This window comes from Sycon ciliatum, chromosome 10 (assembly GCF_964019385.1).
Source record: "Sycon ciliatum chromosome 10, ocSycCili1.1, whole genome shotgun sequence".
Lineage (NCBI taxonomy): Eukaryota > Metazoa > Porifera > Calcarea > Leucosolenida > Sycettidae > Sycon > Sycon ciliatum.
In genome coordinates, this window is record NC_088652.1 from 14,401,499 (window position 1) to 14,427,791 (window position 26,293).

General features: G+C 49.1%; 3 protein-coding genes across 3 annotated transcripts in view; 1 reads left to right on the top strand and 2 right to left on the bottom strand.

Annotated features, from left to right (window-relative positions):
• The window catches only part of LOC135826676 (uncharacterized), a 45,451-nt gene extending 30,463 nt beyond the window's left edge, over positions 1-14,988 (bottom strand). The window contains exons 1-4 of the mRNA XM_065339276.1: positions 14,911-14,988; positions 14,380-14,481; positions 13,427-13,528; positions 67-168 (exon numbers count right to left, since the gene is read on the bottom strand). Of these exons, the coding sequence (XP_065195348.1) occupies positions 67-168; positions 13,427-13,528; positions 14,380-14,481; positions 14,911-14,988 (384 nt within the window). The remainder of the gene's footprint in view (positions 1-66; positions 169-13,426; positions 13,529-14,379; positions 14,482-14,910) is intronic.
• Positions 14,989-18,977: 3,989 nt separating this feature from the next.
• On the top strand, positions 18,978-19,673 carry LOC135826677 (uncharacterized). The gene has a single exon (XM_065339277.1). It carries the CDS (start codon positions 18,978-18,980, stop codon positions 19,671-19,673), a length of 696 nt encoding a protein of 231 aa, XP_065195349.1.
• Positions 19,674-24,762: 5,089 nt separating this feature from the next.
• LOC135826678 (uncharacterized protein K02A2.6-like) lies at positions 24,763-25,503 on the bottom strand. The gene has a single exon (XM_065339279.1). The coding sequence runs from the start codon at positions 25,501-25,503 to the stop codon at positions 24,763-24,765; it is 741 nt and encodes a 246-aa protein (XP_065195351.1).
• Positions 25,504-26,293: the final 790 nt, after the last annotated feature.

The following is a 26,293-nucleotide window of genomic DNA, read 5'->3' on the forward strand; positions in this document are numbered from 1 at the left end:
TAGCTTCTTATTCAATTGATCTTCGAATCTTTAGCGCCACACAAGTTGCATGGTATGTTGTCTTACCTTGTCCTTCACAGAGAGCGTATCGGGTTGGAGTTCTAGTAGATACTTGACGACTTCCACATGTCCTTTCGATGCAGCGTGACGAACAGGAAGGGCACCGTCCTGTGCGCAGGTAACACACATGACCAGACATTCCTATGCAGTATCCATCAGATAATATCTATATTGAGTGTACATGTAATGCACAACTCACTATGAAGTGAGTTGTTCTCATCTACACACAGTACTCTTAACCAGTGTTGCAACGAATATTGATCGAATACCTTCGATTTTTTTCGCTGCACCGAAAACTCGAACATGTGAGTCAGAATTCGAATATTCGAAATGCTGAACTTCATGTACAACTTTCAGCACAAAGGCTCAATCTGCTCATCGCAGCGCGCTCGCTGTGTTCTTGCATCATAGAATGTGCAACAGTCACTGCAACTGGGCAACATACGACATAGTCAACGTAATGTCCTTTGAAGCTGATTCTGACCAGTTCCACTTACTCGCCGTTTCTAGCTTGCACCCACGCAAGAAATCCTAAGGCCTTAAGTTCTTCTTTGTAGTTTGCGGCAGTTTTATGCCTTACTTCTTGTTGGATGAGAGCAACGAAGTAAACAAGAAAATGCTGTTCTTTTCGAAACGCGAGTGCACAGTCCAGAGTTCACGGACTGTGCTGGGAGTGCGGTACGCACTGGCTGCACAGTGCGGAGTTGCAGCATGCACATGAAGGTGCATGCTGGTCTGAAGACAGTGTTCTTTTTGTTATTGCACTGCTGCTGTACAGTTGCAAATTTTCGCTGCATGGCCGAGTGCTTTTCTCTTCGTTTCTTTAGTGTAATCTGTCTGATCATGCCTGGACGTGGACGATCCTCCACCCCAAGAGGCCGGAGCAGGTCCTCCAGGGGAGGTAGTTTGCCTTCCTCAACTCTTGAACCTTTGTACAACTTTGCTATAGAAAAGGTCAAAATCGTACGCCAAATCGCTTGTCGCATCGCAAAAGTTGAGCCGAGCTCAACTTCTGCGATGGCCCAGTTGCCGCAGTTGCGCGGGCTGCGAGATGGCTGCGATATGGGGATTTCCCGGTTTCGCGGCCGTAGCATCGTACATCGCATCCTAAAAATGCTTCTGTGAATCCCGCTTTAAGATCAATTAGATGGATAACCGATATAATCGTTTTAGCCCTAATATATACATGTACACACAAACATGCACATACACCCCTCCCCCTACAACACACACACGTGTACACTCATACACATCGTGTACCATGTATACGCCCGTCACAAGAGAAGCACGCTAATCTGCGAAATGTACTGGATGTGCACCCACAGATTTTCACTTATAAGTTATAGCAACAGATAGTGGACACGATCTGAATGATACTACTTAGTCCGCCAAGTTAAAATTGGCGCTTATCTTCCCACTTGATTTTTCAGTGTTCTGCCTGTGTCATACGGCATAGAACCATCGATTCACCATCCAAACATAACCATTGATCATTGCATCCGACGACATGGCAGCACAAACCTCCACAGAAGTTGCGATCGGTTCGTTTGAGTCTTTGTGACAGACCTGCCACCGACGAACACTTCCGTCAGCGAAGGAAACGACGCAGTCTCCGCTCGAGTTCGTAAAATAGGTCGGGATGTTCGCATTTCAGAGCGATGGAGAATGCAGTTTCTGTCTACTTCGAGCTGTCTAGTGGCAAGGATTGTTTATTGCGGGGAGGCATAGAGAAACTGAAAAAGCGCTTCGCGAGCTTGAATTTCAGTGCTGGCACAGTACAGCGCCTAGTGAAGATTCATCACCAGCAAATCGCCGACGAAGAAATTGCACCTCATGTCGACATCTCCAGAGAGTGAGACCAATCCAGCGGACACACTGCCAAGCTCACAGAGGACCGGGCAAAGGAGCTAATCAAAATAAACACCAAGTCCTGAGTGAAACTCTCGTGCAAAAGACTTTCAGGAAACTAGCCGAAAAGCATGGTACAAGGCGTTAGGACTTAGGTGCAGTACAGGTGCTGCATCAAGCGGAAGCTATCACTGGGCTGCATGTACAAGCACCAGCGGCTCGCATGGGTGCTGATCAGGAAGTACGACAAGCGCAAGAGACGATTTGAAAAAAGGACACTGTTATGGCGTTGCCTTTTCGTCTCAAACAAAGAAGCCGCATTATTGCGACGAACGGGGATACCACTTACAGCCAACACGCGGGCAGTCTCATTCAGCTTCAGAGCGGCGAGGTGACAGTCACGCACAGGCTGTGAGCGTGATTCGAGACGAGGAGAAGTGGAACAAGCTATCGTGCAGCAGCTGTCCGGATCTAACGTTTTGAGCTCTTCCTCCAGGGATGATAGTGGCGAGGAGGACGTATAACTTGCTTGAATTTTCGGCTGAGTTGCTTACTGACATGTAACTAATCATGTGCATAGTGCTTTGTGATCGTGGCATGCTTCAAATATATGTATTTCCTTCCTGAGACAAGTGTGAAGATAAGCGCCAATTGTAACTGGGCGGCCCAAGTGTTACGTGATCAGTCTTATCAGTCTATAACCAACAAAGCCACAATGCTACAGCCGTGTGAATGGCACAATAGCAGGAAGTATTAAGAACAGGCTCAGGACAGAGCATTGGCAAAAACAGTTGCCAGAAGCGTAGAGAACAGACTGACTAGCGAAAGCCTGAAATGCCAGCACAGAGCCAAAACCCAATCCACGCATGACGTCACCTGCGCATGCGTGGGGCACACATATAACACATGTGTACGTGAACGCAGTACACGTGACATCTCCCTTTCTTTGAAATAAGAGAGTGTCCGAGCAAATCAAATACATGTGTATGGCGGCATTATAAGAGTCAAATGAAATAGCTCAACATGATGAGCTGGCTTGAGCGTATGTAATGCAGCACGCACATACATAATGAAACGACTCTTAAACAGGCACTACTGATCAATCAGGAGTCCATGATGAGACGCTTAGGGATCCGGACCACTCTTCCAGATCGCATTGTCTGGATGTCAGTGCGGGCGCCTTGTGACTCTGGCGACCGTTGCACCAACACCGGGATCTTGGATGGTGTGCATTGCACCGATCTTGGATGGCGTGGTCTTGGGAACAGGCGTTGACGGTCCAGGTACTGTAAAACGACAAACTTTCGCGAGCGATTTACTTTCGCGACTTTCGCGAGCAGAGGCGAATCGCGAAAGTTTGACACGCGAATAAGAAATTTGTACAATCATGTACTACGCGATGCGTCGATGATCGATCGTGCACTGTCTGTACATGCACTGCACAGACTCTGGACTAGTGCTGATCGATGCTTGCACGGCTAAAGTCCAAAGCGCGCAGCTGTTGAAAGTTACGTACCAACACTAGTCTTCCAAGTTGTCGTTCGAGTACGGCGACTTGAACAGAATTGTAGAAGAGAATAAAACGATCGACTGGAGAATGTCTCAGTGTTGTGGAGAGTGTTTGGCCAGCTTGCTGTTGCGTAGATTTTAGTGTTGTACTGCGCGAAGAAATCTTCTGAAGTTTATCGCCATTAGTATCGCAGTGGCTCAGCAGTTCGAAGAGAAAGCCTTCCGATGATCCCTCTTCGAAAACGCCATCCTTTCTTGCAGTACTAGTACTCACCTTATGATTATCTTTGATTCCTTGATTCATTCTTTCATTCTTTGATTTCTTCTCTCATTCTTCGAGCGCTTTGCGTCCCAGCACTCCAAGACTTCGTAAAATAACATTCTTGAAGATTTTCAGTGGAAGGTAAAATCGCTAAAATTAATCGCCGCTAACTGGTCCAGTTTGCCAAAACGCTAAATTTAGCCGCCGCGAAAGTTTGTCGTTTTACAGTAGCTTCGGGCTCGGCGGTGTGGATGATGCCCGGTCTGGTCCGTCAGCTGCAGTCGGCGGTGCGGGTCGGATAAACTGTCGATTCCGCTGCAGGACTCTTCCGTTGCAGGAGACTTCATAACTGCGGCTAGACGTCTTGCCGGCGATTACTGCAGGCTGCCATTCTCTCGACTTGCCGTCAATCGGTTGAATGAAAACCTTTGCGCCAGACGTGAGTGGCGGAGGTCTTTCCTTCGGTGGTCGAGGTGCTCAGCTGCCCTTTGTCTTCTGGTCTCCTTCTTCTGAATGTCGGCTGACATATCTGCAGCGGGTTTGAGGCGATCATTCAGGGTTGGCCGCACAGTTCTGGTTCGGCCACCAAATAGTCGTTGCACGGGACTGGTGCTGAGACCTTCAGTGGGTGTGTTGCGCACATTCAGTAACCCGAGGTATGGATCGGACTTCTCTTCGTTGCACTTCTTCATGAACTTCTTCGCATCCTTGACGGCGGCCTCAGTAGCACCATTAGATCTGCTGTTGCCTGGGCTGCTGTGCTCATGCGAGAATTCCCACTTCGCGGCGAAGGCGCTAAATTCCCGGCATGAGAACTGGGGACCATTGTCGGAGACGACTACATCAGGGATCCCATGCCTGGCGAAGTGATACTTGATCTTGCTGATGCAAGTGCTGGCCAGAGTGTCAGGAAGGAAATCAACCTTGTAGAAGTTGCTCAGGTAGTCAACTGTAACTAAGTAGTTTCTTGACTTGATGGTAAAGATGTCGATGCCTACTTTCTGCCACGGGCGATCTGGCACTGGGTGTAGGAAGAGTGTCTCGGGCTGCTGCTTGCTGGTATGACGAGCACAGGTGTCGCAGTTTACGACGAACTGACGAATCTCACTCGACATTCCAGGCCAATAAACAAGGTCACGGGCTCGCCGTATGCATGAGTTTACTCCTATGTGACCGGCGTGTGCTTTGGTTTTCACGGCATTGCGCATGGAAAGTGGAATGACGATGCGCTCGCCACGGAGCAGAAGGCCGTCTTGTGCTGTGATTTCATCACAGCACTTGATAGGACTCAGCGTCCTATCAAGCACTGGAGATGGCAATAAATACCCGGGACATCAAGCGCCCGCGTGGCCGACCCCATCTCAGATGGATTGACAATATTAAAAATGATCTAAAGCACGCCAATATTGATATTTCTGACTGTTTTGAACTGGCTCTAGACAAGGAAAAATGGCTGATGCTTGTGGAAAAATGTGCTGCGCTTGCGTAGTTGTTCTTACTGCGATACGTTCTAACAATAATGAGATGCCTTTTGTCGGCTCTTCTGCCTGGATTTCGTTGACAGATGCGTTAAGCCCATGGATCCTTCCATGAGTGACATGCGAACTGTAACTATTATTATGATACAACCCTGACTGAACCGATTGGCAGTCTTTTTCTCGAGTGTTCTGGTTGGTGGGTCATTTGGGTTCTCTCCACTCGTGGACAAATGTTCACCACGCAATCTGTACATCAATATCTGCTGACTGCTGCTGTAAAACTGCAGACTTCTGTGGTAAATGCATGTACCATGTCCGCGCTGCGTGCTCAGAGCAGTGTTAGAGTAGTATTTCAGTGGCAACCGTATTGATTGTGACAGGTTGAGTGTAATCAAATGTTATGACTTACTGGATTGCCGTTTGATCTTCGTTCCCCAGCCCTGTAGTATTTCTCTTCTTCCGTTAGTTCTTTCTCTTTTGTCTGTCAGCGCTTACTGTCACCCAGTGCTGGGTGCAAGCCCCCCCCCCCCCCCCCCCGGCAGATTCATACATTGTTCTACTTGATAAATTTATTGTTCTCTCAAACTTATTTTTTCGTTGTGTTCGAACTGTTTTCGAATTACTTTCGTTCTTTCTTGCCATGTGCCAGCTGCCGAAGTGTGCATTCGCAGCAACGCCATTTTTGAATTATGTCTCACGCACCATATACGCGTACGGTGCAGTACGGAAAATTTGCACTTGTTTCTTTTCTTGTATCCTTTTCTGGTTTCCTAGCACCTTTTCGGGACTGTTCCTCTGGGCAAGAGGTAGCCTTGTCATGATGGCTTTCTTGCTCATGGTACAGTTTTTCTTTGGTGCTCTTAGAGTTTGCTTCGTCTTTCTTGTATTATTATTAAATCTACACTATCATCATATGGCCCAACTTCTGCGAAAACGAGGTTTAGGGTGAAAGTGTTATTTTTCGTTGGCTGAGCGTAGCAAATGAAACGAAAAATGTATTTTTTTGCCAGCATTTTCACCATAGTTATGGCACCAGGATTGCGTCAGCTGTTTTTTTGTCAGTGTTCTCAAACTTTTCTCTTCATCGTGGTCTTTCTCTTTTTCTCTTATAGTTTGCATTTTTGTTCGTCCGTGGAAGAGTTTGACCATGCCACAAACGAGAAGTAAAAACTCGCTGGCAAGCGTTTCGCTTGCACCCCTGGTTCAAATCCCAGTTCCACCCAGAAAAAAACGGACCCGGTCCGCCTCACCTGGAGCTGTGGGCACGGCCCGAAAGTGTATCCGTGCTGGCAACGTCGAGGAGCAAGTACCTGCTCCGAATCCTGTCATGGTGGATTCCCTGGAGGTTGCCGGCTCCCCGCCAGCTTGGTTCGCGCAGGCCTTCGGACAGCTGTCAGAGGAGATCCAGGATGTCAAGAGAGAGACGAGGGCTACGCGGGATGAGCTGGCAGCCTCCAAGTCGAACCAGGTCACGTTGAAGCAAGCTGGCCTGCAAAAACAATTTGACGTAAACCAAACTGTGCTCGATGGCGTGGAGGGAGCGCTCACTCAACTGCCATCAGGTCATGACGCGGCTGCATACCTAGCAAAAAGTAAGGCGACCCTGAACCTCCGCCAGAAGCATCTCCGGATTGCGGACGCTTACGATTGGAAAACAGTCGAAGTATATGAAAACGGTGTGCTGGGTGAAGGGGTTGGCAGATGACAAGAGGATTGCTGAGGCGGCTGCAACAGCACGGCGGACAGCAGCACGTCCTGATAGCACGCGGGAGCATTAGCAGCGGAATTTTCGCACCCCCAGCCAGCAGAATATGTCGCGGCCGCCTGCACAGTTCGGCCGAAGAAACATTGGCTTCGGGGCGTTCGGAGACGGAGGCAGAGTTCTGGGCTCTGCGGGAGTCACCTGCTATGCCTGTGGACAGGTGGGTCACATGGCCAGATTATGCCCCAGCCAGCAGCGTGGTCCATGGCGTCACCAACCGTGATTTGGTGGAGCAGCCAATGGGCCATTCGGCGGCCCCAGCATGTTTAGTGCTTCACCAGCGGCAGCAGCCCTCATGCCAGCCCAGCACCCACAATAAGATAAGTGTGCACGGGCGGCTTAAGCCATGTGTTAGTTTTTGGCGTGGTATTGGTGCGTCAGAGTTTGTATTGAAGATTATTGAGTGTGGTTATTTTTTGTGTTTCACTGCCCTTCCTCCTCCAAAGATCATCTGTAATTCCCCTTCTGTTTTCTCCCATGCTGAGTTTGTGTCCTCCCATATACGGGATTTATATTTTTCGGGTGCCGTTGAGGAAGCCCCACTGGCCAGCTTAGTTGTGGTCAGTCCTTTGGGTGTGCTTCCAAAGAAAAATGGGAAGCTGCGCCTAATATTAGATCTGCGGTATGTTAATCAATTCCTAGCTGATATGCATTTCTCGTTTGAAAATCTTCGTGTCATTCCCCAGTTATTTCAGTCCGAGTGCTTTATGCTCACAATTGACTTGAAAGATGGGTATCACCATATCTCGGTGGCCGAAGCTCATAGGAAATACCCTGGTTTTTCTTGGCCTCTTGATGGCACTGTTCGATATTTCCGGTTTGCTGCTTTACCGTTTGGTCTAAAACCAGCCCTGTTTGTGTTCACTAAGGTCCTGCGACCACTTGTTGCCCATTGGCGCAGCAAGGGTCTCAGAATCTTCATGTTTTTGGATGATGGTACGGGCGATGCATCTCCGCTAGTGGCAGCCCGTCAGAGGGTTGACATTGTCCGGGTAGACCTAACATGTGCGGGTTGGTTGGTAAATGAATCTAAGAGTGACTTTCACCCTAAGCAAATAATCGAAACGCTCGGTCACATAGTTGACAGTACAGAGAACTGGATCCGTGCCTCCCCAACCAGGGTTGACAGATTGCTAGCGATTCTTGAGCGGCTGCATGGTTCATCTGAGCGGATTCCGGTTAGTTACCTGGCGAGACTGGCAGGATCCAATGTATCGATGTGGATGGCACTCGGTAGCATCTCGCGTCTCCAAACTCGTTCACTACACACACTGATCGCTGATGTTTCTGCCGAGTCTTGGAGTCTTGGAACGGCTACACTACTATTATGCCATTGGTCAAGGCAGAGATTGCATTTTGGCGGCAACATTTTCACAGTTTCCATGGACAGCCCATCTGGCCCTGCAGGCCGCGCACCATATCTCTGACGTGGTCAGATGCCAGGGAAACAGGCTAGGGTGGGTTCTGTTTACCTGGTGTTGCGGTTGCCCGAGGCGAATGGCCATTTCACTCTAGTGCCAGGACCAGTAGCTCCACTTTGCGGGAACTCCTCGCAGTCCGGTACACTTTGGTCTCACTTCGCACTCACATTGCACAACGCCAGATCTGCATCAACACTGACAACCAGAATTTAGTCAGGATCCTGTGTAACGGTAGCGGCAAGGTTGAGTTGCAGGAACAAGTTGTTGCTATATTTCGGTTTTCCACCACGATTAAGGCACGTCTGTTTGCGCAGTGGGTCCCGAGGGACCTCAATGTCACAACGGATCACTTGTCGAGAATCATTGATGATAATGACTGGCAGTTGGAGCCATCTTTATTTCGCCATTTTAACGCCAAATGGGGCCCCTTGACGGTGGATCGCTTTGCAAGCCAAATATCAGCGCAACCACCCCGCTTCAACTCCAAGTGGTGGTCACCAGGGTGCGAAGCTGTGGACTGTTTCACCCAAGCCTGGGAAGGTGAGGTCAACTGGTGTCTACCACCGCCGGCGCTGCTGGGTGACCATTATGCGTTCCTCGCCAATGTACCATGCCACGCTGTAGTGGCGTTCCCATTCTGGCCATCGGCCCCGTGGTGGCCTGTGTGGATGCCGGAAAATGGCCCTTGCCATCTCGCTACGGACTCGGAAATCGTGTCCTTGCCGTTTGGTGCTTTCCAGCATGTGGCCAAACCAACATGCCTGTTTGGTCCAGGCCCGCCGCCTTTCCAATTTGTCTTCATGCAGGTCTGCTCGATGACGTCATGCCGGGCGCATAACCCATGAACGTTGGCCATCTCAAACACTGACCCTTTCTGTCTGACACGTCCATAGAATCAATTTTGCCATAGGATGGTATGTTGTGCCAGCTTAGTCTTCTAGTAGCATGCTGCACATTCTTGCTTCTACCTTATTTGGTCTGTCTCTCGTTTGCCGTTTCTTGTTCTTTGGTCTATTTTGTTCCCTATATTTTTTGTTTTCGTTTTGTTGTTAGTGTTCCCTGGCCTTGGAGGAGTCATAGTTATTGGATTTTTCTTGTCTTGGAAAGTAATGGTGTAGATTTCTATGGGCTGGGCTTGATCCTATGCGCAAATGAGTGCTAAAAAAAGAAGGAAAAAAGAGTGCTGTCACTACAGTCTATGGAGGGCATGCATTTGTGTGTGAGGCTCCCTGGGAGCAAAGGCGTGCAACACTTGGTGATCTGCATGCCTATGGGAGGCAGAGCGGGAGCTCCCTGGGAGCGTGTGTGTCATTCCCACCTGGTGGGCAGGTGGTTCATGTGTTTTCCCAAGGGGACAATGTGCCACAGGACACATGCAATGAGAGGCAGGCCTGGAGCTCCCTGGGAGCGGGTTGGTCATCCCCACTTAGTGGTTAGGTTGTGCATGTGTTTGCCCAAGGGGACAATGTGCTACGGGATGCTGTTGTCTGCGGGGTCGGGTTTGCTTGTGGCTCGGAAGCCTACGGAATGAGCTGCTATCATGCATGGGACCCGTTTACGGTGGCCATTAATGAGGACCCATGGTTGTTGTTGTTGTTGCGTTTTTTGTTGACTGGGTTGCGTGTTTTTGCCTATTTTTGCTTCTCCGTGTGTCATTCTTGTCAGGCCCGTCCGCGTTCTGGGTCGAGGTGGACGCTGTGACACAACCGTCCCTGAAACCTCTGGCGGACCTGCTAAGGACAGTGATTTGGAAGAATGTTGCTAGCTCCACTGCGTCTGCGTACCAGCGCGCGTTACACCGATGGGAAAAGTGGGCCGTACCGTGTCAAGTTACGCCATTCCCAGCGGCACTCACCAGCGTGTGCTTATACCGTGTCAAGTTACGTCATTCCCAGCGGCACTCACCAGCGTGAGCTTATACATCATGAAGTTATTGTAGTCAGAGTGTACCATGGGGACAATAAACCAATTTGTGGTGGCATTGCACTGGGTGCATTGTAAGGCCGATTGCCAGGATCCCACACAACATAGCGTGGTGAGACAATTGCTCACTGCTGCAAGACGTATTTGTGCCCGACCAATCAATCGCCGCTCACCTTTCAGGTCGGTGGTGTTCAACAAGGTCGTCGCCACACTGGCTATCCCTACCGCCCCGTTGCAGGACTGGCAAACCGCAGCGTTGTTTGTCCTCGGCTTCACTGCTCTGCTTCGCTGGGACGATTTACAACGCCTCCCGCCTCAGGATATCTCCATTTGCGGCACGCACATGTCCCTCCACCTGCGGCAACGCAAGAACGACCAGTTGCGCCAGGGCGACGTGGTCATGGTGAGCCGACTGGAGCAGCAGGCTTCTAAACCATGTCCTGTGTCGGTCATAGAGGGTTTCTTGGAGAGAGCACGGCATGTACCCACTCAACCTCTCTTTGGCAAGGTCTCCGCAGCAACCCACCAGTCATGTCTGCGGGGAAAGATGACATACGCCCGGGCGCGCGAATTGATTCACACAGCTCTCGCCCGCGTAGGTGAAGACCCCACAGGGTATGGCACGCACAGTCTCCGCTCTGGGGGAGCGACGGCAGCGGCCAATGCTGGCGTGCCAGAGCGCCTTCTTCAGCGGCAAGGGGGGTTGGAAGTCATCCACATGTAAGAACATGTATGTGGAGGATTCCCTCAAGGACCTGCTGTCGGTGTCTCGCGCTACACTACACAAGTGATTATCGGGTCGGCTATCCTTTCCGTCGTGAGTGAACAAAGACCACACTACTACTGTGATCTGTATCTTTCTGTTGTGTGTGGGTGTGTCTGCGGTGTACGCAGAGGCCAGCTAGCTGGCAAAAAGTGTTATTTTTCGTTGGCTGAGCGTAGCGAATAAAACGAAAAATGTATTTTTTGCCAGCATTTTCACCATAGTTACGGCACCAGGATTGCGTCAGCTGGTTTTTTTGTCAGTGTTCTCAAACTTTTCTCTTCATCAGGGTCTTTCTCTTTTCGTTGTAGTTTACCACCCGCCCTCCCGTTTATTCTCACTTCGGGATAGGTCCTGCAGGCTACGTTTGGTTCGTTTATCTTATGGGGTTATTCTAACCGGTTTTTCCTCAGGGATGTGCCTCTGCCGGGGTCCTGAGGTTTTTTCCGCCAGCTTCGGGCTGGTAAATTATCCGGCGGCCCCATTCGCCACAGTGGTTCACTTCTTGCATCATGTTGGTCTGGTACATACGTGTACATGTATATGCGTGAGGTGGCATGCCCTTAAACTTCTTCATGCTCATCTCTACACTACGCTCTTCCATCTTCCACCGTGAGTGAACAAAAACCACACCACTACACACAACTATCATCGTGAGTGAACAAAGACCACACTACTACTGTGATCTGTATCTTTCTGTTGTGTGTGGGTGTGTCTGCGGTGTACGCAGAGGCCAGCTAGCTGGCAAAAAAACGCTCTGTTTTCGTGGTGTTGAGCACCGTCAGCACACTGGGTACATCCTCCGGTGACTTATGTACGTAACATTATCGGATCCTACTACTACGTAGTACAGTCATGTTCATGACATCTTGTACACGTTTTTTATTCCTTTTATTTATTTAGAATCGCATTATCGAAATAGACAGCATAATCGAAGTCGCTTCGTTGTAAGGGGGGATTCAAAGAAGCTTTTTTTGCTATGCGATTGGCGATGCGACGCGATTTGCGACGGAGACGTGCGATGCAAACTCACGAAATACCATTCACAGGCGAAGTCCCCGAAGCGATGATACCTTGCTGATTTGGCGCGAAGTTCAATGCAGGCAGGTACGCCACCATGGTATTCACGCGGTTTGGTACAACTTGTACAAGTTTTCGGGCAACTCTTGAATCTTTGTACAACTTTGCTGAAGAAAAGGTCAAAATCCTACGCCAAATCGTTTGTCGCATCGCAAAAGTTGAGCCGAGCTCAACTTCTGCGATGGCCAGGTTGCGGCAGTTAAATGGGCTGCGAGTTGGCTGCGATTTGGGGATTTCCCAGTTTCGCAACCGTCGCATCGTGTGTCACAACGCAAAATGCTTCCGTGAATCCTGCTTTATGATCAATTATACGGATAACCGATATAATCGGTTCAGCCCTAATATATACATGTACACACAAACATGCACATACACCCCCTCCCCCCTCCCCCTCCCCCAACACATACACACCGTGTACCATGTGTACTCCCGTCACAAAAGAAGCACGCAAACGATAGCAACGATAGGGACAATATCTGAATGAGACAGATCAAGACTAGTGCCAGATATCTGCCTACAGGCCATTCAGAAAAGAATGATATCTTAGCTTCTGGCCATAAATGGGTCAAATTTTAAGTTTCCGTCTTATTTATTTAGGCAGTCCCCCATGGAATTCTCTTCCAATTGTGCTTTTGAAGTCTAGTTTTGCAAAGAGTTAGCCATAACAAGAAAAAGGATTTCGGCCAGGTTTTGCCCCCAAAGCACTGAATTGGGGAAAAACCATGAAAATGCAGGCCGTTCACTCCACTTGCATAACAGTACATTTCCGGTTCGAAACCCAGTTGCGGTACCTTTTTTGGACCCTTTTTCAAGTTTCGAATATCGCGGCATTGCACAGTGTACCACAAAATCGCCCAATACGGGAGCTCTCCAGAGCCAGCGCTCAACTTTTTCCGAATGGACTGTAATCAATACAACCTGTGAAGTTATGAGAATCGACCAACAATGCACACGTGGTCTGCACAACACGAAGTACATCAGCATAGAACGACTAAGACAGTTGGTTTTCCTTGCTGTATGCACACACGCACTCACGCACGCACGCATGCACGCCCCCCCCCCCCCCCACACACACAAACACACATACACCAGGAAATATATTTACATCACTTTAGTATGTAGGGAGGGCCATTGTATGGACCCAAGAGTGCTTGGTGTGCCATGGTCTGCTCTACTGGCCAATGGTGGAATCCGTAAGGTTAAGGTCTGTTGCTCTGGCCTGGCGCGAGTGACTAGATGTTATTTGTTGCATATATTGCTCAAACCGTGTTCTGGAAAAAATGCTTAAGGGGTATCAACGATAGACATTGCTCAACTTACATCGTTCTTTGCAGAGATTGTGTCGGGTTGGAGATCTAGTAGATACTTGACGAGTTCCAGATGCCCTTCAAAGGCAGCGCCATGAACAGGAAGGTTACCGTTCTGTGTACAGGTAACACACATAACCAGACATTCCTATACGTTATCTATCAGAAAAGTACTTATATTGGGTATAATGCACAATCCACTACGAAGTGAGGCAGTCACACGCACAACATTGTGATAAGTCAATTGACAAACTGTTTACAAACTAGTGCTGGAAAGCCCCAATACATGCTTTAGTGCTGGGTACGAGATTGATTAGTTTGCATTCTTTTTGAGCCAAAGTAATATTGTAATATTCCTCTCGTGGGTTGAGGGGCATATGATGGGCGCAAGTATACAATACTAAGAACTCTTTTGAATCATTTGTGGACATCTCTGCTCACACAGAAACATTCCTGTTGATGGGTGTCGAATTGATGATGAGTGTGTCCATGAGGTCACATCAGAAATGATTGAGACCAATGTTTATTTGAACTCGTATGGTGAGCCAATAATGTTATGATGAAGAAAGGAAAAGCTAGGTGTCAGGTCGCCGAATGCCTCAGTACTCCTTGTCAGTTTTGTGCCATTTTGTCGCACTCGCTGACTGTATAAGATCTGGTTACATTGGTGGATAGTTTGCCATAACTCGTAACATTTTGTACTTTTCCTTTCTTAATCATAACCAATGTTTATGTGAACCAAATGCACAATGGAGGTGCTTTGTGCAGCTATCAGTGCCGGCCAGGAAAGTCACCAATATTCACAGGTACTTTTGGAGTAAATCAATCGGTGGGGTTGCTGTTTCGGCCTGATACTCCCCAGCAATTGACATATAGCTAGCACAGTAGTCTTGATTGGCAAGAAGAGTGCTGTAGGAGTAACTGACTACAGCAAGGAGAGTCAATGATGGAGATTGCTTAACTTACATAGCCATTCACAGAGATCGTTTCGGGTTGGAGATCTAGTAGATACTTGACGAGTTCCAGATGCCCATTTGCGGCAGCGCAATAAACAGGAAGACTACCATCCTGTGTACAGGTAGCACACATGACCAGACATTCTAATGCGTTATCCATCAGAAAAGTATTTATATAGGGTATGATGCACAATCCACTACGAAGTGAGGCAGTCTCACGCACAACATTGTGATAAGTCAATTGACAAACTGTTTACAAACTAAAGCTGGAAAACCCCAATACATGCTTTAGTGCTGGGTGCGAGATTGATTAGTTTGCATTCTTTTTGAGCCAAAGTTTGTTTTTTCTCAGTGTTCTCAAACTTTTCTCTTCATCGTGGTCCTTCTCTTTTTCTCTTTTAGCTTGAATTTTTGTTCGTCCGTGGAAGAGTTTGACCATGCCACAAACGAGAAGTAAAAACTCGCTGGCAAGCGTTTCGCTTGCACCCCTGGTTCAAATCCCAGTTCCACCCAGAAAAAAAGCGGACCCGGTCCGCCTCACCTGGAGCTGTGGGCACGGCCCGAAAGTGTATCCGTGCTGGCAACGTCGAGGAGCAAGACCTGCTCCGGATCCTGTCATGGTGGATTCCCTGGAGGTTGCCGGCTCCCCGCCAGCTTGGTTCGCGCAGGCCTTCGGACAGCTGTCAGAGGAGATCCAGGATGTCAAGAGAGAGAGACGAGGGCTACGCGGGATGAGCTGGCAGCCTCCAAGTCGAACCAGGTCACGCTGAAGCAAGCTGGCCTGCAAAAACAATTCGACGTAATACAAACTGTGCTCGATGGCGTGGAGGGAGCGCTCACTCAACTGCCATCAGGTCATGACGCGGCTGCATACCTAGCAAAAAGTAAGGCGACCCTGACCCTCCGCCAGAAGCATCTCCGGATTGCGGACGCTTACGATTGGAAAACAGTCGAAGTATATGAAAACGGTGTGCTGGGTGAAGGGGTTGGCAGATGACAAGAGGATTGCTGAGGCGGCTACAACAGCACGGCGGACAGCAGCACGTCCTGATAGCACGCGGGAGCATCAGCAGCGTAATTTTCGCACCCCCAGCCAGCAGTATATGTCGCGGCCGCCTGCACAGTTCGGCCGAAGAAACATTGGCTTCGGGGCGTTCGGAGACGGAGGCATAGTTCTGGGCTCTGCGGGAGTCACCTGCTATGCCTGTGGGCAGGTGGGTCACATGGCCAGAGTATGCCCCAGCCAGCAGCGTGGTCCATGGCGTCACCAACCGTGATTTGGTGGAGCAGCAGCCATTCCGTGGCCCCAGCATGTTTAGTGCTTCACCAGCGGCAGCAGCCCTCATGCCAGCCCAGCACCCACAATAAGATAAGTGTGCACGGGCGGCTTAAGCCATGTGTTAGTTTTTGGCGTGGTATTGGTGCGTCAGAGTTTGTATTGAAGATTATTGAGTGTGGTTATATTTTTCGGGTGCCGTTGAGGAAGCCCCACTGGCCAGCTTAGTTGTGGTCAGTCCTTTGGGTGTGCTTCCAAAGAAAAATGGGAAGCTGCGCCTAATATTAGATCTGCGGTATGTTAATCAATTCCTAGCTGATATGCATTTCTCGTTTGAAAATCTTCGTGTCATTCCCCAGTTATTTCAGTCCAAGTGCTTTATGTTCACAATTGACTTGAAAGATGGGTATCACCATATCTCGGTGGCCGAAGCTCATAGGAAATACCTTGGTTTTTCTTGGCCTCTTGATGGCACTGTTCGATATTTCCGGTTTGCTGCTTTACCGTTTGGTCTGAAACCAGCCCCGTTTGTGTTCACTAAGGTCCTGCGACCACTTGTTGCCCATTGGCGCAGCAAGGGTCTCAGAATATTCATGTTTTTGGATGATGGTACGGGCGATGCATCTCCGCTAGTGGCAGCCCGTCAGATGGTTGACATTGTCCGGGTAGACCTAACATGTGCGGGTTGGTAGGTAAATGAATCTAAGAGTGACTTTCACCCTAAGCAAAGAATCGAAACGCTCGGTCACATAGTTGACAGTACAGAGAACTGGATCCGTGCCTCCCCAACCAGGGTTGACAGATTACTAGCGATTCTTGAGCGGCTGCATGGTTCATCTGAGCGGATTCCGGTTAGTTACCTGGCGAGACTGGCAGGATCCATTGTATCGATGTGGATGGCACTCGGTAGCATCTCGCGTCTCCAAACTCGTTCACTACACACACTGATCGCTGATGTTTCTGCCGAGTCTTGGAGACTTGGAACGCCTACACTACTATTACGCCATTGGTCAAGGCAGAGATTGCATTTTGGCGGCAACATTTTCACAGTTTCCATGGACAGCCCATCTGGCCCTGCAGGCCGCGCATCATATCTCTGACATGGTCAGATGCCAGGGAAACAGGCTGGGGTGGGTTCTGTTTACATGATGGTGTTGCGGTTGCCCGAGGCGAATGGCCATTTCACTCTAGTGCCAGGACCAGTAGCTCCACTTTGCGGGAACTCCTCGCAGTCCGGTACACTTTGGTCTCACTTCGCACTCACATTGCCAGATCTGCATCAACACTGACAACCAGAATGTAGTCAGGATCCTGTGTAACGGTAGCGGCAAGGTTGAGTTGCAGGAACAAGTTGTTGCTATATTTCGGTTTTCCACCACGATTAAGGCACGTCTGTTTGCGCAGTGGGTCCCGAAGGACCTCAATGTCACAGCGGATCACTTGTCGAGAAATATTGATGATAATGACTGGCAGTTGGAGCCATCTTTATTTCGCCATTTTAACGCCAAATGGGGCCCCTTGACGGTGGGTCGCTTTGCAAGCCACCTATCAGCGCAACCACCCCGCTTCAACTCCAAGTGGTGGTCACCAGGGTGCGAAGCTGTGGACTGTTTCACCCAAGCCTGGGAAGGTGAGGTCAACTGGTGTCTACCACCGCCGGCGCTGCTGGGTGACCTTTATGCGTTCCTCGCCAATGTACCATGCCACGCTGTAGTGGCATTCCCATTCTGGCCGTCGGCCCCGTGGTGGCCTGTGTGGATGCCGGAAAATGGCCCTTGTCATCTCGCTACGGACTCGGAAATCGTGTCTATGCCGTTTGGTGCTTTCCAGCATGTGTCCAAACCAACATGCCTGTTTGGTCCAGACGTGCCGCCTTTTCCAATTTGTCTTCATGCAGGTCTGCTCGATGACGTCATGCCGGGCGCATAACCCATGAACGTTGGCCATCTCAAACACTGACCCTGTCTGTCTGACACGTCCAGAGAATCAATCTTGCCATAGGATGGTATGTTGTGCCAGCTTAGTCTTCTAGTAGCATGCTGCACATTCTTGCTTCTACCTTATTTGGTCTGTCTCTCGTTTCCCGTTTCTTGTTCTTTGGTCTATTTTGTTCCCTATATTTTTGTTTTTGTTTTGTTGTTAGTGTTCCCTGGCCTTGGAGGAGACATATTTATTGGACTTTTTTCTTGTCTTGGAAAGTAATGGTGTAGATTTATATGGGCTGGGCTTGATCCTATGCGCAAATGAGTGCTAGCAGAGTGCTGTCACTACAGTCTATGGAGGGCATGCATTTGTGTGTGAGGCTCCCTGGGAGCAAAGGCGTGCAACACTTGGTGATCTGCATGCCTATGGGAGGCAGAGCGTGAGCTCCCTGGGAGCGTGTGTGTCATTCCCACCTGGTGGGCAGGTTGTGCATGTGTTTTCCCAAGGGGACAATGTGCGACAGGACACTGGGTTATCTGCATGCCAATGAGAGGCAGGCCTGGAGCTCCCTGGGAGCGGGTTGGTCATCCCCACTTAGTGGGTAGGTTGTGCATGTGTTTGCCCAAGGGGACAATGTGCTACGGGATGCTGTTGTCTGCGGGGTCGGGTTTGCTTGTGGCTCGGAAGCCTACGGAATGAGCTGCTATCATGCATGGGACCCGTTTACGGTGGCCATTAATGAGGACCCATGGTTGTTGTTGTTGTTGTTGTTGTTGTTGTTGTTGTTGTTGTTGTTGTTGTTGTTGTTGTGTTTTTGCTGACTGGGTTGCGTGTTTTTGCCTATTTTTGCTTCTCCGTGTGTCATTCTTGTCAGGCCCATCCGAGTTCTGGGTCGGGTGGACGCTGTGACACAACCGTCCCTGAAACCTCTGGCGGACCTGCTAAGGACAGTGATTTGGAAGGATGTTGCTAGCTCCACTGCGTCTGCGTACCAGCGCGCGTTACACCGATGGGAAAAGTGGGCCGTACGGTGTCAAGTTACGTCATTTCCAGCGGCACTCACCAGCGTGTGCTTATACCGTGTCAAGTTACGTCATTTCCAGCGGCACTCACCAGCGTGTGCTTATACCGTGTCAAGTTACGTCATTTCCAGCGGCACTCACCAGCGTGTGCTTATACCATGTCAAGTTACGTCATTTCCAGCGGCACTCACCAGCGTGTGCTTATACCGTGTCAAGTTACGTCATTCCCAGCGGCACTCACCAGCGTGTGCTTATACCGTGTTAAGTTACGTCATTCCCAGCGGCACTCACCAGCGTGTGCTTATACCGTGTTAAGTTACGTCATTCCCAGCGGCACTCACCAGCATGAGCTTATACATCATGAAGTTATTGTAGTCAGAGTGTACCATGGGGTCAATAAACCAATTTGTGGCGGCATTGCACTGGGTGCATTGTAAGGCCGATTGCCAGGATCCCACACAACATAGCGTGGTGAGACAATTGCTCACTGCTGCAAGACGTATTTGTGCCCGACCAATCAATCGCCGCTCACCTTTCAGGTCGGTGGTGTTCAACAAGGTCGTCGCCACACTGGCTATCCCTACCGCCCCGTTGCAGGACTGGCAAACCGCAGCGTTGTTTGTCCTCGGCTTCACTGCTCTGCTTCGCTGGGACGATTTACAACGCCTCCCGCCTCAGGATATCTCCATTTGCGGCACGCACATGTCCCTCCACCTGTGGCAACGCAAGAACGACCAGTTGCGCCAGGGCGATGTGGTCATGGTGAGCCGACTGGAGCAGCAGGCTACTAAACCATGTCCTGTGTCGGTCATAGAGGGTTTCTTGGAGAGAGCACGGCATGTACCCACTCAACCTCTCTTTGGCAAGGTCTCCGCAGCAACCCACCAGTCATGTCTGCGGGAAAAGATGACATACGCCCGGGTGCGCGAATTGATTCACACAGCTCTCGCCCGCGTAGGTGAAGACCCCACAGGGTATGGCACGCACAGTCTCCGCTCTGGGGGAGCGACGGCAGCGGCCAATGCTGGCGTGCCAGAGCGCCTTCTTCAGCGGCAAGGGGGGTTGGAAGTCATCCACATGTAAGAACATGTATGTGGAGGATTCCCTCAAGGACCTGCTGTCGGTGTCTCGCGCTACACTACACAAGTGACTATCGGGTCGGCTATCCTTTCCGTCGTGAGTGAACAAAGACCACACTACTACTGTGATCTGTATCTTTCTGTTGTGTGTGGGTGTGTCTGCGGTGTACGCAGAGGCCAGCTAGCTGGCAAAAAGTGTTATTTTTCGTTGGCTGAGCGTAGCGAATAAAACGAAAAATGTATTTTTTGCCAGCATTTTCACCATAGTTACGGCACCAGGATTGCGTCCACTTGTTTTTTTTGTCAGTGTTTTCAAACTTTTCTCTTCATCGTGGTCTTTCTCTTTTCGTTGTAGTTTACCACCCGCCCTCCCGTTTATTCTCACTTCGGGATAGGTCCTGCAGGCTACGTTTGGTTCGTTTATCTTATGGGGTTATTCTAACCGGTTTTCCTCAGGGATGTGCCTCCGCCGGGGCCTGAGGTTTTTTCCGCCAGCTTCGGGCTGGTAAATTATCCGGCGGCCCCATTCGCCACAGTGGTTCACTTCTTGCATCATGTTGGTCTGGTACATACGTGTACATGTATATGCGTGAGGTGGCATGCCCTTAACCTTCCTCATGCTCATCTATACACTACGCTCTTCCATCTTCCACCGTGAGTGAACAAAGACCACACTACTACACACAACTATCATCGTGAGTGAACAAAGACCACACTACTACTGTGATCTGTATCATCCTGTTTTGTGTGGGTGTGTCTACGGTGTACGCAGAGGCCAGCTAGCTGGCAAAAAACGCTCTGTTTTCGTGATGCTGAGCAATGTCAGCACACTGGGTACATCCTCCGGTGACTTATGTACGTAACATTATCGGATCCTACTACTACGTAGTACAGTCATGTGCATGACATCTTGTACACGTTTTTTATTCCTTTTATTTTTTTATTTTTTTAGAATCGCATTATCGAAATAGACAGCATAATCGAAGTCGCTTCGTTGTAAGGGGGGATTCAAAGAAGCTTTTTTTGCTATGCGATTGGCGATGCGACGCGATTTGCGACGGAGACGTGCGATGCAAACTCACGAAATACCATTCACAGGCGAAGTCCCCGAAGCGATGATACCTTGCTGATTTGGCGCGAAGTTCAATGCAGGCAGGTACGCCACCATGGTATTCACGCGGTTTGGTACAACTTGTACAAGTTTTCGGGCAACTCTTGAATCTTTGTACAACTTTGCTGTAGAAAAGGTCAAAATCGTACGCCAAATCGTTTGTCGCATCGCAAAAGTTGAGCCGAGCTCAACTTCTGCGATGGCCCAGTTGCGGCAGTTAAATGGGCTGCGAGTTGGCTGCGATTTGGGGATTTCCCAGTTTCGCAACCGTCGCATCGTGTGTCACAACGCAAAATGCTTCTGTGAATCCTGCTTGATGATCAATTATACGGATAACCGATATAATCGGTTCAGCCCTAATATATACATGTACACACAAACATGCACATACACCCCCTCCCCCCTCCCCCTCCCCTAACACATACACATACATGTACTTGCATACACACCGTGTACCATGTGTACTCCCGTCACAAAAGAAGCACGCAAACGATAGCAACGATAGTGGACAATATCTGAATGAGACAGATCAAGACTAGTGCCAGATATCAGCCTACAGTCCATTCAGAAAAGAATGATATCCTAGCTTCTGGCCATAAATGGGTCAAATTTTAAGTTTCCATCTTATTTATTTAGGCAGTCCCCCATGGAATTCTCTTCCAATTGTGCTTTTGAAGTCTAGTTTTGCAAAGAGTTAGCCACAACAACAAAAGGACGGCCAGGTTTTGCCCCCAAAGCACTGAATTGGGGAAAAACCATGAAAATGCAGGCCGTTCACTCCACTTGCATAACAGTACATTTCCGGTTCGAAACCCAGTTGCGGTACCTTTTTTGGACCCTTTTTCAAGTTTCGAATATCGCGGCATTGCACAGTGTACCACAAAATCGCCAAATACGGGAGCTCTCCAGAGCCAGCGCTCAACTTTTTCCGAATGGACTGTAATCAATACAACCTGTGAAGTTATGAGAATCGACCACCAATGCACACGTGGTCTGCACAACACGAAGTACATCAGCATAGAACGACTAAGACAGTTGGTTTTTCTTGCTGTATGCACACACGCACTCACTCACGCACGCATGCACGCCCCCCCCCCCCCCCACACACACACAAACACACATACACCAGGAAATATATTTACATCACTTTAGTATGTAGGGAGGGCCATTGTATGGACCCAAGAGTGATTGGTGTGCCATGGTCTGCTCTACTGGCCGATGGTGGAATCCGTAAGGTTAAGGTCTGTTGCTCTGGCCTGGCGCGAGTGACTAGATGTTATTTGTTGCATATATTGCTCAAACCGTGTTCTGGAAAAAATGCTTAAGGGGTATCAACGATAGACATTGCTCAACTTACATCGGTCTTTGCAGAGATTGTGTCGGGTTGGAGATCTAGTAGATACTTGACGAGTTCCAGATGCCCTTCAAAGGCAGCGCCATGAACAGGAAGGTTACCGTTCTGTGTACAGGTAACACACATAACCAGACATTCCTATACGTTATCTATCAGAAAAGTACTTATATTGGGTATAATGCACAATCCACTACGAAGTGAGGCAGTCACACGCACAACATTGTGATAAGTCAATTGACAAACTGTTTACAAACTAGTGCTGGAAAACCCCAATACATGCTTTAGTGCTGGGTACGAGATTGATTAGTTTGCATTATTTTTGAGCCAAAGTAATATTGTAATATTCCTCTCGCGGGTTGAGGGGCATATGATGGGCGCAAGTATACAATAATAAGAACTCTTTTGAATCATTTGTGGACATCTCTGCACACACCAAAACATTCCTGTTGATGGGTGTTGAATTGATGATGAGTGTGTCCATGAGGTCACATCAGAAATGATTGAGACCAATGTAATCGTTTTAGCCCTAATATATACATGTACTTGCTGATACTGACGCTGACGGAACACGAATTTGAGTTGAATACTCACGAAGTCTTGTACCATTACAAGTACAATTTGTTCCCAAAATAACTACTTCGGGACAGTCTGTTCATGGTTTTCATTTGTATTGGACTCGTTCTCTACACTTGCGATAATTTACCGGCAATTCTAACGTTGTAGCGTTGTTCTCTTGTAATTTAGTAGAACCTGTATTGAGTAACTGAGTTTTATGTTTCGTTTCATTGTCGTCAGATCTCCTGTGTACCGTTTTTGTGGCACAATGATTATAGCCATTATATTTGGTCGTCTCCATTCTTGTGCAATCATGCATATGTAGGTTGGTTCTCTTCATGTTATTGTGACCAATTTCATAGATGTTGGTTGTCTTGTTGCTTTCTCTCCCCTCTTCTCTCCCCCAAGCTCGTAAAATAGGTCGGGATGTTCGCATTTCAGAGCGATGGAGAATGCAGTTTCTGTCTACTTCGAGCTGTCTAGTGGCTAGGATTGTTTATTGCGGGGAGGCATAGAGAAACTGAAAAAGCGCTTCGCGAGCTTGAATTTCAGTGCTGGCACAGTACAGCGCCTAGTGAAGATTTATCACCGGCAAATCGCCGACGAAGAAATTGCACCTCATGTCGACATCTCCAGAAAGTGAGACCAATCCAGCGGACACACTCTCAAGCTCACAGAGGACCGGGCAAAGGAGCTAATCAAAATCAACACCAAGTCCTGAGTGAAACTCTCGTGCAAAAGACTTTCAGGAAACTAGCCGAAAAGCATGGTGCAAGGCGTTAGGACTTAGGTGCAGTACAGGTGCTACATCAAGCGGAAGCTATCACTGGGCTGCATGTACAAGCACCAGCGGCTCGCGTGGGTGCTGATCAGGAAGTACGACAAGCGCAAGAGACGATTTGAAAAAAGGACACTGTTATGGCGTTGCCTTTTTGTCTCAAACAAAGAAGCCGCATTATTGCGACGAACGGGGATACCACTTACAGCCAACACGCGGGCAGTCTCATTCAGCTTCAGAGCGGCGAGGTGACAGTCACGCACTGGCTGTGAGCGTGATTCGAGACGAGGAGAAGTGGAACAAGCTATCGTGCAGCAGCTGTCCGGATCTAACGTTTTGAGCTCTTCCTCCAGGGATGATAGTGGCGAGGAGGACGTATAACTTGCTTGAATTTTCGGCTGAGTTGCTTACTGACATGTAACTGATCATGTGCATAGTGCTTTGTGATCGTGGCATGCTTCAAATATATGTATTTCCTTCCTGAGACAAGTGTGAAGATAAGCGCCAATTGTAACTGGGCGGCCCAAGTGTTACGTGATCAGTCTTATCAGTCTATAACCAACAAAGCCACAATGCTACAGCCGTGTGAATGGCACAGTAGCAGGAAGTAGTAAGAACAGTCTCAGGACAGAGCATTGGCAAAAACAGTTGCCAGAAGCGTAAAGAACAGACTGACTAGCGAAAGCCTGAAATGCCAGCAAAGAGCCAAAACCCAATCCACGCATGACGTCACCTGCGCATGCGTGGGGCACACATATAACACATGTGTACGTGAACGCAGTACACGTGACATCTCCCTTTCTTTGAAATAAGAGAGTGTCCGAGCAAATCAAATACATGTGTATGTCGGCATTATAAGAGTCAAATGAAATAGCTCAACATGATGAGCTGGCTTGAGCGTATGTAATGCAGCACGCACATACATAATGAAACGACTCTTAAACAGGCACTACTGATCAATCAGGAGTCCATGATGAGACGCTTAGGGATCCGGACCACTCTTCCAGATCGCATTGTCTGGATGTCAGTGCGGGCGCCTTGTGACTCTGGCGACCGTTGCACCAACACCGGGATCTTGGATGGTGTGCGTTGCACCAACGCCGGGATCTTGGATGGCGTGGTCTTGGGAACAGGCGTTGACGGTCCAGGTAGCTTCGGGCTTGGCGGTGGGGATGATGCCCGGTCTGGTCCGTCAGCTGCAGTCGGCAGTGCGGGTCGGATAAACTGTCGATTTCGCTGCAGGACTCTTCCGTTGCAGGAGACTTCATAACTGCGGCTAGACGTCTTGCCGGCGATTACTGCAGGCTGCCATTCTCTCGACTTGCCGTCAATCGGTTGAATGAAAACCTTTGCGCCAGACGTGAGTGGCGGAGGTCTTTCCTTCGGTGGTCGAGGTGCTCAGCTGCCTTTTGTCTTCTGGTCTCCTTCTTCTGAATGTCGGCTGACATATCTGCAGCGGGCTTGAGGCGATCATTCAGGGTTGGCAGCACAGTTCTGATTCGGCCACCAAATTGTCGTTGCACGGGACTGGTGCTGAGACCTTCAGTGGGTGTGTTGCGCACATTCAGTAACCCGAGGTATGGATCGGACTTCTCTTCGTTGCACTTCTTCATGAACTTCTTCGCATCCTTGACGGCGGCCTCAGTAGCACCATTAGATCTGCTGTTGCCTGGGCTGCTGTGCTCATGCGAGAATTCCCACTTCGCGGCGAAGGCGCTAAATTCCCGGCATGAGAATTGGGGACCATTGTCGGAGACGACTACATCAGGGATCCCATGCCTGGCGAAGTGATACTTGATCTTGCTGAGGCAAGTGCTGGCCAGAGTGTCAGGAAGGAAATCAACCTTGTAGCAGTTGCTCAGGTAGTCAACTGTAACTAAGTAGTTTCTTGACTTGATGGTAAATATGTCGATTCCTACTTTCTGCCACGGGCGATCTGGCACTGGGTGTAGGAAGAGTGTCTCGGGCTGCTGCTTGCTGGTATGACAAGCACAGGTGTCGCAGTTTACGACGAACTGACGAATCTCACTCGACATTCCAGGCCAATAAACAAGGTCACAGGCTCGCCGTATGCATGAGTTTACTCCTATGTGACCGGCGTGTGCTTTGGTTTTCACGGCATTGCGCATGGAAAGTGGAATGACGATGCGCTCGCCACGGAGCAGAAGGCCGTCTTGTGCTGTGATTTCATCACAGCACTTGATAGGACTCAGCGTCCTATCAAGCACTGGAGATGGCAATTAATACCCGGGACATCAAGCGCCCACGTGGCCGACCCCATCTCAGATGGATTGACAATATTAAAAAAGATCTAAAGCACGCCAATATTGATATTTCTGACTGTTTTGAACTGGCTCTAGACAAGTAAAAATGGCTGATGCTTGTGGAAAAATGTGCTGCGCTTGCGTAGTTGTTCTTACTGCGATACGTTCTAACAATAATGAGATGCCTTTTGTCGGCTCTTCTGCCTGGATTTCGTTGACAGATGCGTTAAGCCCATGGATCCTTCCATGAGTGACATGCGAACTGTAACTATTATTATGATACAACCCTGACTGAACCGATTGGCAGTCTTTTTCTCCAGTGTACTGGTTGGTGGGTCATTTGGGTTCTCTCCACTCGTGGACAAATGTTCACCACGCAATCTGCACATCAATATCTGCTGACTGCTGCTGTGAAACTGCAGACTTCTGTGGTAAATCCATGTACCATGTCCGCGCTGCGTGCTCAGAGCAGTGTCAGAGTAGTATTTCAGTGGCAACCGTATTGATTGTGACAGGTTGAGTGTAATCAAAATTAATGTTATGACTTACTGGATTGCCGTTT

Bases quoted from the DNA above. Each gene is read 5' to 3' on its own strand.
- LOC135826677 (XM_065339277.1), top strand. From the start codon at position 18,978: ATGGGGTCAATAAACCAATTTGTGGCGGCATTGCACTGGGTGCATTGT.
- LOC135826678 (XM_065339279.1), bottom strand. From the start codon at position 25,503: ATGTCGAGTGAGATTCGTCAGTTCGTCGTAAACTGCGACACCTGTGCT.